Source organism: Mercenaria mercenaria, chromosome 6 (assembly GCF_021730395.1).
Source record: "Mercenaria mercenaria strain notata chromosome 6, MADL_Memer_1, whole genome shotgun sequence".
Lineage (NCBI taxonomy): Eukaryota > Metazoa > Mollusca > Bivalvia > Venerida > Veneridae > Mercenaria > Mercenaria mercenaria.
In genome coordinates this window covers 86572332-86585390 of record NC_069366.1, presented here as the reverse complement: position 1 = coordinate 86585390, position 13059 = coordinate 86572332, and the positions used below count along the sequence as shown (strand labels likewise).

The following is a 13059-nucleotide window of genomic DNA, read 5'->3' as shown; positions in this document are numbered from 1 at the left end:
AAATTTGTGATATCGTGAACTAAATTGATATTATAGTGAAATGTCAGATTTTATGAGTATCTTTTCTTAACATAAATTGCCTAAAATTAGTATGTAGATTTAAGACCAAGAAGTCAAATAATCATAAAACTCAAATATCGGATAGATAAAATTATATATTTAGCATAATTATAATTATGATTTCAGGAAAATTTTCAGATTTCAAAAGTATTGCAAAAGCACTACTAGATTTCAATGTTCTGTGAAAAGTACTAAGAGCTTTGATTAGTCCACAATGATCATTAGCAATGAACACTGAGGAATTGTAATCCCAGCACACTTAGAGTCCTTCCCACTGAACATTTCTCATTACACTAAAAAAAGGGACAACGTTTTTAAAAAAAATGTGACCGTGCGACCACATACACGCATCATAGGATCGGTGCCCCTTTCTCTAACGAAAAAGGGGCGACACTTTTTGTCTACCTACCATTTCCCCTTTTTGGATAGGTTATCAGTCAACTATTATACAAGGGGTTTGAAGGAATAGTTTATATATATGGCATCTTTCTTACGTTTAAGCAGGGTAATAGTGTCAATTTGTTTTCAGATTTGACATTTAAAACCTAACACGGTTATATAATTTTTTATTCTTTTTTTTGGAAAATATGACGATGATTACTTTTTTTTCTACTCCTGTGAAACTGATTTTTTAGACTTTTGATTATTTCAGTGACATCGTGGAAACGTTTTAAAAACGTTTTAAAATATTCTATCAAGGTGCATATATTTCAAGTTATGCAAAAGTATGCTCTATTTTTGTATGCAAATCTTTGCTTGAGGCACTATGCGCATAATAATTGAATAGCATTGAAAACCTGTCAATGGATAATTCATTATCCGTGTCCATGCTACAAATATAAATAAATGTACTAATATGCAGAATTAAAAACAATTAACTTAAATGAACCAAATATGTAACTATTTTGATGTTTTAATCTCATAATGGATAATAAATTTCTTTATTCTATATCAATTTTATCTATTCAATCGCGAACGTTCATTTGCAACATGTGACCATACAATATATTACGGAATTTGGACGCACGTGCGTACAAAAAATCCTGTATTTTCTGTATTTGGACGCACGTGCGTACAAAAAATCCTGTATTTTCTGTATTTGGACGGTTCAACAGTCCCATGTTGAACATACGATAAAGCCCGAAACGCGTGAAAATGTTCCGAATGTAAATCGGATGAAGTAGGCGCTCTATGTACAGAGTTTGATTATCATCTTCAAATCAGGATATTCCCCAATAGAAATTACATAGATCTAGATCTATACAGACATAATTGGAAGAAAATCTTATTGCCTGAAAAAATCTATCATTTTGTCACAGGTTGAGAAAATTTTGAATGGCAGTGGCTAGGGGTCTGGTAACCGGACCTCTAGACAACCCGCACAGGAAAACTGCAAATTTAGCCTTGTCCGCTCTCTAAATCCAACAGTTTTCATCCGGTCTTCACCAAACTTGCTGACAACGTTTGTGGGCATAATATCTCGGCGTATTATGTGAACACCCGTGGCAGCGGGCGGGTGGTCGGCATCCAAAGCATGTCCGCTCTCTAATTCAGTTTTCATCGGATCTTCACCAAACTTGCTGACAATGTTTGTGGGCATAATATCTCAGCCAAGTATCATAACCACCCAAATCGCCAAATGGCTATTGTAGGGAGGTTGCACCATATAATTTATTTAATACTGATACGCAAAAAAAAACAACATTAAATGAAGTACGTATATTACGTATGAAGTGAAATAAATATAGAATAAAAAGTTATTTAGGGTCTAACATTGTTCTGCATAATATATATTTGCACTAATACCAAGCTTGGAAATACAGAAAAGGCAGGAATACAATATTCAGTGAAACATTTTTAATTTAAACTAAGATAAAATAGATATAGAATAAAAAGGGTATTTAACATTATACTGTACAATACGAGATATATTTGGACTCGTACCCAGCTGAGAAAACCATACTGGACTCGCCTAGCGGCTCGTCCAATATGGGTACTCGTCCAAATATATCTCCGTATTGTACAGTACAATGTTAAATAACCTAATAATCTTTGGGGGAATACAAAACATAAAACAGAAATAGAAACTGAACATAAAATGTGTTTTTCATACCTGTATAACTTGAGGAAGAAAATTAGACACATGTACTTGTCTTTTTACCTGCTTGTAATGCACATATAAATTCACATTAGTATGAGTAACTTTAACAACAGTTTTACTGTAAAACATCAATAATTGTCATTTTGTATCAGATAATCTTTTTGTGCCATTCTTTGAATTCTTTCCAAAGGATTTATAAATGCTAATTTTCAAAACTACAAATTAGTCATAATGAATGGGTAAAATTTGTATTTTAGCAGGACTTTGAACTTTTGCAATATTTATCTACCTTTAAATGTAATAGTTGTTCTACAATTCATGACATAGTTTATGACGTACTTGTCTATGTTAAAATAATACCAAATATGTCAATACTTTTCCAAAGCTAATGTTGATAATATGACGTATTCTACCTGAATAGAAATAATTTTTTTAATTTCTTTGTTCAGAATATTAATTCCGTCATGCGGCGTTATTATTTTTAACAGTCACTGTTGATTATTTTTGATAGTAATTTACATATTAGCATCTTTGCTGCATTGTTTTCAGGTTGTTCATTAAACGATGCTATAAAGAATCTTAAAGCATTAGTCAATTTTCCTTCTTCCTCCAAAATTTGCCCAACCAGGCTGAGTGCTGTTTCTCTGTGACCCAAGTTTGGTTCCATATCAATTGCCTTTACAAGGTCGTTCAAAGCTTGTTTTTGCTCTGTATGCTTTCCAAGGCGACCACAAGTCTTGTATCGAAGAAACAGAAGGTATGTTAGGGAGTCGATAACTGCCAAATCCAACCACTGATTGTTATCATGCCGCAAGGGTCGTTCAGCTAATGTAGATCTGTACATTTCATACTGTAATTCCTTAGGAACACAGCAACTTTCGCAACGCAAGAACTTGACACAAAATGCAGCAACGTGTTTGAAAGCTCCTTCATTATGGCAATGAGCAGAAGTTTTAAAGCCCTCTCTTGCAGGATGACTGCGGAGAAGGGTGCAACGACAAACCGGCTCTACCATATTTAAATCATAGCGTTTCCGAATATCTTCTAAAATTAGATATGTAGCGTTCATATCACCAGCACAGAAGAAAGCGGATGCCTTTTTCAATCGGCTTGAAGAGACGTCTGAGTCGAGGCTTGCGTCAAACCACTTTAAGGCCTCTGACGATACTGAAGAGGAGGAGGAGATGCTACAGGAAGCTGTTAGAGATCCTAATGTAGAACTAAACACTGCTGCCAAAAACTTGCACGCAATACGTTTTAGTTTGCTACCTGCTCCATGGAAACTAACTAGCTGAGAAATGCATTTGCGTATATAACGTATCGCAGTATTTACTTCTTTATGTTTCAAAACATATAAAATATGTTTATGAAAATCTTGAATACACTTGCCAGTATCACGCAATAGCGCGCCAGGTATCACAGCAATATTGCGAGAAATGAAAGCGCTATACAGTAGCATTTCCAAGGGATCGTTTTGCATTTTACATTGTAATAGGTGACCAAAATCATCGTAGTTAACGTACTTCAGTTGTATCCCCCTGTCTAATATTATACGACGCATTTGCTCTATGAACACCGTTCTGAATTCGGCAGTTACTCGCCCACTCAATAAATTGTTCTCGTGTATTATAAAATGTGGACAATTCCCACTAAGAACACAATACTGCAAGACCGATAAACATAGCGTTAAACAATAGAGTAATTTAGATTCCTGCCATAAATTTGAATAGGTATGTTTTATACAATGAAATAGGACAGTTTTACATATGTAGCTTGAAATTACACTGTCGCCATCAGGATGGATAAATGTTTTGATAATCATTTTCATTAAAACATAACATCTTATCTGCGTTATATTCAAACTAAACATTAAACACCTTTCCACTTGAGAAAAAGATATTCTGTATTCGTATTTTTCCATCTCACTTCCCTTACTCCCAACACCTACGAGGAAGCACCCGCTGTTTGCAGCAAACGATTTAATTTCTTTTGTCGGCCATCTTCCTATCCCTTCCTCTGTGAACCATTTCTGAGCTGATGTTGGCCATGTTTTACAACGGAAAGCAAAAACCATGTCTTGATCATTATATCCAGGCTGTCCTTTTACCCTAATGGATGGTCCATCTAGTTCGCAATCCAATTCCGAATTATTACCTACCCACTTACGAACATCAAACGTTTGAGATGTAAAGTGCGGATATAAATTTTCAAAAGGCAACCGACGTAGAAGACAATATCCTGGTGGCGTAGACGCATCGTGGATACTCATCAAATTTAAATGTCCAGGTTTCCAGTCATCACTATCGGTCAATATGTTGACGCTTTCGTTACAAATCAAGCAGACGTTGTCAGAAATCAGTCCCTGTGTTGTTGCCCCTTCCGTAAGGCTACCAAACATATAAACAGTTTGTTGTAAACCCTTTAGTCGACTTGCTATTGTCATAAGGGATTCCCTCAAAAGCCATGCACGTCTTCCTCTAAGTACCATATCCTCTTTCAAATCAATATCATTCAGAACTTCAGAAAGACACTTTGACATGTATGTGAAGTAATCTGGATCGTTAGACATTCTGAAATGTCAAAAAGATATATTAGTAACAGTACAGAGAGTTACATACCGTAATTCCACTTTATATACTCGTGCATGTTAGCCATTTTTCTTAACGATACATGATAAAAAGCAGGTCTGTTGTCGACATATTTCCATGGAATCAGCGTTCGCCCGTCCACTCTATTGCCCGACTTACATATATTCCATGTGCACTTAATAAATATAAATAATTTTCAAAATAGCAAATTTCGTAACTGATATACTAACGTTAATTTCCTTTTGTATTCACTAGCAGCTAAGTTACAAACGTTTGTCTACACGTATCAAGTTAAATCAATATTCTATTCAATAAACAAAAATCACTCCGCTTGAGTTGACATATCAATAACATACATTCCCAGCTTTTATTATATCATAGATAATTTTATAAAAATAAAAACCGATAATCAATATTAGTGTTCCAGCTGACATTACTTTGAGCAATTGATTATATAGGAAAACTATTTTCAATGATTAATTTCAAAAACCTGTATATATATGTATTTTGATGTGTGAATATTTTAACAGATACTACTCTCGCACGGTATTTGTAACAATAACATGTTAAATGTTACTATTTTAGAAAAGAAGAAAAGAGGAACCGGATAGTGAAACCATTATCCGTGACAAAATAGTTGTACTACTTTTGAATCGTACTGACTATAAAGAAAACCCTAATTTACCATGAAGTAAACCTGAATTACCAATAAAGACATAATCGACTTTTCCGATAATGTTTTCGTTATTGTTTTCTATTTATACAGTCCATAAAATAAACAAACGTGTTTGTAAACATGGACGAATCAAAATGGAATGGGGAAGAAACATTTTATAGAAATATTTCGATGGCAAAATAAATATATACCGTAACCCTGACCTACATATAAACTGGTCCAGTCTATTTTATAAGTACAGCAAAACGGGCGAGTTGTATGACAGTATACATCAATTTCTCCTCTTCAATTTAAAGCGTCTAACAACACATTGTGATTTGTAATTTTTAAAATAATTTTTCACCGAAAGGCAAAATGCCGCTACTGTTTCATATATTTACATGAAACATAAAGCGGCATTATACGCATTTTACTGCATATATTATGCGTTTTGGTGAATGTTTTATAAAAGCAATTTTCGGTTGCTTTGCATTTTAATGTGTTGAATTCATTATAATGCCACATAAGTATTTGTTGATGCTTTATAAGTAAAGGTATCGGATTAATAAAATGATACATGTATTTTTTTTTCTTCTATTTTCTACTCGGTGATCTCCCTTACATGTAGGTAGAGATTTTCGAAGTTGAAGGGAAGCAACTCCCGCGTGCTTGACTTTTGACTTTTTTTAAAAAAGACTGCCCCAGTCAAAATAAGACAGTCATATTTGGAAACTTATTATTTCGTACTAGTAAAAGAAAGAATTTGGTACATTGTGTTTAAAGCTTTACTTCATTAACCCTTTTCACATACACATTTACTTCAGCTGGGTTTTTACTTGAAAAATGCGCATAATTCCAACTGATCAGTTTCTAGTTTCCAGAATCACGGGAACATTCGAGCTTTCGCAGTTTTTCTCATGCACTTTAATAAACCGTTGCAACGGTTTACTTTTGTAAGCACAGTTAAATATGGAACGTAAAGCGACTGTCCTTTTAGGCTTATCACAAGTAGTCCAAATGTAAATAGTGCTGTTTTTTTCCTTTCCTAGTGCCTTTTCTCAAAAGCAATTAACGTGTTTACTTTTACCCTAGCGCGTTTCAGTATGTATCACTTTGCATTCTATTGAAATCGGAATGTTCCTATCGCATTCTAGGCAAAAATGGCGGCGAATTTAATGTCTTGAAAAGAGAAATTGAAAGAAGCGAAAAGTAGTAAATTAAGCGGGTTATTTTTAACGAACTGTAGTTTTTTTATATAAAAGTTAATACCCCTTTTCTTTTTGTTTTCTAAAGTAGCGATATATAGTTTTTTATGGGAATATAAGTTCTGAAAATCTGGTATGCTAGAAAATGTCGAAAAACCCTTATGAAGTAAGTGGATTTTATAAGAAATAAAGAACAGCCGGATTTAGTGGTGTTCAGCCTTTAGACACTATCATACGGCACAAGACCACAGTTATTTGCCCTTTGGTCGACTAAAATAAGGAAGTGTTTACGCGGAAAATAGTTCCTCTGTTCGATGGTGAATATTGATGATTTTTTGAGTGAAAGACCTGCAATAAATGGCACCGTTTAATAGAGGAGATATGAAATTGTAGGTACTGTACAAATTGACAGAATGAGAATGTCAAAAATTCAGAAAATGCATAACTTGACTTTGATAGGGCATGTTTTGCCTGTTTGCGGCCATCTAGAAAATATTCTTCATACGCATATGGTTTGGTTCAAAATGGTGGAAAAAGGGGAGTTGGAATGCATGCAAAATTGCTATAGTGTCCAGTGCCTATATAGAACATATAGTAAAAATAACTGTGGTCTTAAGCCTGATATGTGGGCAGCAAACCAAACCTGCGCATGCGCATATTTTGCTTCTGTCACTTTTAATAGAGCGCACACGTAAGTATAAGTATCGCATAATATTATGGCGTTTTTATTTTCAACAATATCACCGTGTCCAACGTATACGTCGCATTTACGGTGGGTACGCTGTTCAAGTTAAAGTTCAACGTGTTCAAAGAAGCGATATATTCAGTACGAGCTGCAGATCATTCAAGCTCCCAATGGTAATGTGATTTTGGTCAGTAATTCTCTAGTTTCTTAAAACATTCGAGTAAACCGACGTGTGAAGTCGGTTTTGAACTCGGATGTTCACTTTCAGGTTCATTTTCTGTCTCTTAAAATCATTCTGTTGAATTTTCATCGGTTTAACGCGAGAATAGTATCACAAGCTACAATTTGAAATATATATCATGGCGTAAATTCATGTTTAAAGGGAGCTTTATGCCAAAATTAGCGATGTACGCCCTATAAAACGGCGCGTCTATAGAAGTACGCCACATAAAAAGGCCGTGATCTTTATCTAAAATGCAACAGTTACTGTCATTATTGTAAGGAATTTCCGGGGAGGATAACTAAACCCCACCACTGCGTACTGTGATAAATTCCTAGCAAAAAGTCTCTTTAAAATATTAATTTTAATGTCGAATGTTATCAAATAAACTTGACTAAATATATGAAATAACTGTGTTTGTAGAGTTACATTCACAATTAGATATCATGTATAATAATTTTCAGTCAGTTGTCCATAAGCATTTACCTGGCACTCATTAATCTTCGCCAATATTTTCTGGCGTTTACGTTAGCTTACGAATGAATCGTATCCTGAAAATAATTACATATATGTATGTAGAAAACACATTACACGATGGCGTAGTGGTGTCTCAGTATTACGCAATGTTATTGGCATTGATTTTATTCTTATATTATATCACGTGCATGTAACATATTTTACGAATTTTAATTGTTTTCATTTGTAGATTTGAGCCGCAACATCAGAAAACAAACATGCAGTGGCTTTGCGACAAGCATGGATACAGACAGCCTGCGCATGCGCGCATTCTGGTCAGGATCCATGCTATTCGCTTATGGTTTCTCTCTAATTGCAATAGGCTTTGAAAGCGAACAGCATGGATCCTGACCAGACTGCGCGGATATGCAAGCTGGTCTGGATCCATGCTGAAAGCCAATATGTTGGTTTTCTCATAGCGTGGCTCATTTTTACTTTCTGGAATCACTTACAACAGGAAATATGTCTTTCTTTCTTCTTAGATACTTTAAAAGAAAAATCGACAATTTCTTCCATGGCTATCTTGGAAACAAGTGTTTTTCATTCAGGAAATGAACAAGAAATGATGATTATTAGTTTGATCAGATAAGTAGGTGAGAACGCTGTTGAATGTGCCACGGGTTGATTGTGCCACACGTGACTTATAATATTTATTGAAGAGCTTAGGCGTCATTTGCAAATTTTTAAAAACGCCATTTTTTCAAATACTCTTCTTGAATAGCACAAGCATTGTAAACAAAAGGACAACGAAACTGTGTTTGAAATACCGATTTTGACCGCTATAAGTAATTTTTGACGTATTACACATTTGTGTTCTGACAGTTCGTTATCATGTAGATATATCGACATAAGATATATTATGAAATTCGGCATTTCCCTAAGGTTAAATGCCATGTACTTTCATACTGCTATACCATACTGAAAGGTAAGGGTGTACCCCGCACAGTGTACCCCGCATACTGTCGCAACCTACCCCAGACGCGGGGCAGGTTGTGAAGTTACAGGCTATGTTCAAACTAGCAGTACAATGTTTGTATTCGTTTTGTCCGCACTCTACCTGAAAATACGACATTATGTTACTTGTGAAATACATTTTCAGTTTTTAATTCGTTTTAGGTTCCGACACCGAAGATTACTTTACGAAAATATATGGGATGTTCATGATTCCCAAGTAAAAACTTTAACGGGCAATTCTATACCGGACTGTTTATACAAAACAAGCATGTTTATTTTATCTTTCGAATAATTAATTATACTGTTATTACATTATTGTTTCGTAAACATAGCCGATGCATTTATTCCAATACCTGCAGAAGTTTGACCAGACCAGAAATTGACTTGAAACTATTTGTTCAATAGCACGTCAGTCGCAATATTTAAACTGCTATCGAAAATCGATGTTCATAATTATAACTATTGGATAATCCCAAATGGCCAAAATATGTTACACTTCAATTTCTAGTTAAGCGTTTCGACTGACCAAACACACAGACACTTGGGGCTTTGACAAGCTTATCTTACTATTGGTCAGCAATTTTCTGCATATTACCATCACACAGACATATCTGACGAACATGAACAAGTTTCCTAAGCATACGGTAGCATCGTCTCTTTCATCATATATTTTCGTTTCTAGATTATTCACAATTGTTAAATTTAAGTCCTAAAATGACGCTTCTAAATCTGAAGTATTAGCCTTGTTAAACTAACTCTTTTTGGTAAATGTGTTTCACCATTTCTGAAAAATATAGGTTGTCCGTATTTAAAATATCATCAAGATACCTCGAGGTTAATTAAATGCTTTAATAATTTCAAATTGTGTCTCAATGGATAAATTAAGCATGAAGTCTCGTTCATAACAGTATAAGAATAAATCAGCAATGAGTGGGGCGCAGTTAGTTCCCATTGGGATACCAATTACTTGTCTGTAAGTTTTATTGCCAAATTTGATAAATATGTTATCTAATAGAAACCTTAGAGCTTCACAAACCTGATCACCACTCCATAGGTTTTATCTCTTAAATTTACATTAACAATTCAATCAAAACGAGTGAAGAGATATGACGAATGAGGCAAAGTCAAACTCTGTAAGTATATGAACAATATTTTACCCCAAAACAATGCAGTAAAATGTATATCAGGCAAATGTCTAACATGCAGAACCTGACGAGTTGCTTTTTATGATCATATCTGCTTGTTGTTTCTATAAACTTCTTGCTTGAATGTAGACTGCTGCACAAAATTCACAGTAAAACATGCTTGAAGGTATGTCTTAATTTTCTGTTTGACAAGCCATAAACGATCAGTTCATTGCAGAATTCATAAGTACTGGTACCACGGTATATTCACGAACAGACATATACTTTTGTTTGTCATTTGATGTTGCGATAAACATTGTCTTTAAAACGAATGGCAAACGACATATTACAAATACGAAATAGAAACAGTGAACACATTGGCTGTACAACCTTACCATCCATAGATCTTACATGATCTAAATAGTCAATGTGTGCGGCAAGCAAATAGCTATTCTTTATCATCTGCAATTCATGTTCGTGTTTTAGTCAGTTGTAAAATAAGGGAGAATTTGTTGTGGTTTGTAGCACTCGTTGTGGTCAAAGTTGGAGTAGGTCATGCTTTTGCTTTCTTCTAGTTCTCTGTGCATATACATGTTTTGATTTAGAGCTCGTTGTAAGCATGCCTTTTCAAAAGTAATGTGCGTGTTGTGTTGTTTTTTTTTCTGGTGGACTTTATACTAAAATGAGGGTCGATTTAATACTTTGCGTTTGGCAATAGCGTCTGAAAACACTTTTTAAACATGTTTATGTATTTTCTCCAAACTGTAAACACCACGGTCCAAGTTCGACGCTTTTAGACAAACATACCAAAGCTATTTTACGCCATGTTTTTAATTCATTTGGAGGATTTTACGACAAAATGGACTTGCATGTAAGATCTTTGTTGGTGGGGGTTGGGGAGGGGAGAGCCGGATACACCAAAGGCACTGTACGTTATTGCTAAACTGATACAATAATGGTTTCTTTGATGTTATTGTTGGGCAATCATTCCAAATATATTTTATAATTTTATGACTTATTAGTGTTATATTTGATTTACTGCGTATAAAAGGTTTGTTTTAGAAATTATTCCAAATATTTTGTAAATCATGTGTGTACTATTAGGATTTGCTGTGGGGCTCTTTATTGGATAATCATATCAAAGGTATTGTAGGTGGCCATGTTTGCGTTGTTTCAATGGATTGTATACAAACTGGTTTTGCTTCGATGGTTTTCTTTTTCGTCAGACGTGTTTTACCGAATATAATTTGACAAGCGAATCTGCCTTTGGTTTCTTCAAAGTAAAATATTCTTAAAGTTTCTTGTTAGATCAACCGTAAATTATCCAGTTCATTTCAGAGTCCATTCGTCCTGAAACAGTGGTATATTGACGAACAACATTACTTCCGTTTTTCATCTATTGTCTCCTTCAAAATGTCGTCACAACATAGGGAGAACAGCATATGGCAAATACAAACTCCAATCAATAATCAACGTTTAATCATGCTATTATTTCACATTTACGCTTGGACATGGTTTTTGTGTTAATCTCCATCTCCAATTAAACACATAGCTATGCTGATAATAAATTGAACTGGTATAAATATAACTACCACGAACGAAATTTCCCTAGGGATCATGTCACAGGAATTACACGCGCTTTTTCCTGATGATGAACTGAACGTTTTAACTATTGGAATACAAATCACAGACAACGATATCACCCAATTATAAGTTTAATTCTTCTTTGTATGCATTTCGTTGAATGCACTAGATATTTTGATATGAAACACTATCGCGCAAAAAAGTATATATATCTAGTGGTATAAACATAAGCAATATTCCTGATGATGTTATTAATACTGCTGGAATGCAGGTTCTTGCAACGCAAAAAGGTATGCATTACCCTTGAGGGATGTGAAAATATATCCTACGATTTGAAGGGTAAGTCATAACAAGACGTACGTAGACCCTTTCAATAGTTCACAAAACTTCATGAGACTTATCAGAATCAAAATATTACCAAAATATGTTGCCAGTACAATAGTTGTATACACAACAATACGTGTTGTTCTAAATTTGTTTGCTACTGTGTGTAAACAAAGTTCCTATTCCAGAAATGATTCTGTTGTGTTATTCATATTTGGTTAATCCAACTATAAGAAAACTGTATATCTATATTTATCATTAAACTCCTTACTAAACAAACTTAACTCTTCATTGAAAATACAGGGATATGTGCATCATGCGATTCCAGTACAGAGAAAATAAATAAAGCCATTTCATAAATTTGGTATTACACTAGTTTCTCTTATTACACTAGTGAAATAAAGCTTTGATCTTTACGTCGTTTTAAGTATAGGGTACGTTGGTCGATTTAACTTGGTCTATAATAGGATAAGAGAAACGAAACTTTATGTTACAGCAGGAGAAGCGTACATGTGATAAAAAGAACATTACATCTGTGTCTTTCCACATTGAATTTATCAAACTCGTTGAATAAAACTGATAAAATGCTCGACAGAGCTTCGCATTTTATAATTTCATTCAACTCGTTTAATAAATTCAATATGAAAAGAACTCATTTAGTATCCTATTTATAAACGGGGTACATAAATTTTGGTAGTGTCAGGCGGAACAGGCGGGAAACTATGATAGACAGTTCTAAAAGTACATTTCACTGAGCTGTTAAATATTTGTTTTCTGATCAAATTCGTTTGGTTTTGTTGCTTTCTCTTATTGTTTGCCTTTAGCAAGTCTGTAGGTACACAACAAAATTCTGTGACAATGAAGCAGAGAATTATATTATATCAAATGCTGTACAAATAATTTTTAAACCCATACAGTTTTTTTTGGGAAAATTAGCTCACCTTAAGGTTATTCCTTGTCCTTTTGACTTAATATTAAGGTTAAATTACAAAGGAACCTTTAATATAATTAACAAACAATAATGTGATATATACATTTCCTTC

The 13059-nt window shown here is 34.3% G+C and overlaps 2 protein-coding genes across 2 annotated transcripts in view; one reads left to right on the top strand and one right to left on the bottom strand.

Annotated features, from left to right (window-relative positions):
• Nucleotides 1–13059, top strand: part of LOC123548301 (E3 ubiquitin-protein ligase ariadne-1-like) — a 366173-nt gene that overhangs the window by 236805 nt on the left and 116309 nt on the right. The window lies entirely within an intron of this gene.
• LOC128545840 (uncharacterized) lies at nucleotides 185–5239 on the bottom strand. The gene is made up of 2 exons (XM_053546552.1): nucleotides 4980–5239; nucleotides 185–4731 (listed from the first exon to the last, which is right to left on the bottom strand). Exon 2 carries the CDS (start codon nucleotides 4728–4730, stop codon nucleotides 2643–2645), a length of 2088 nt encoding a protein of 695 aa, XP_053402527.1. The 5' UTR covers nucleotide 4731; nucleotides 4980–5239; the 3' UTR covers nucleotides 185–2642.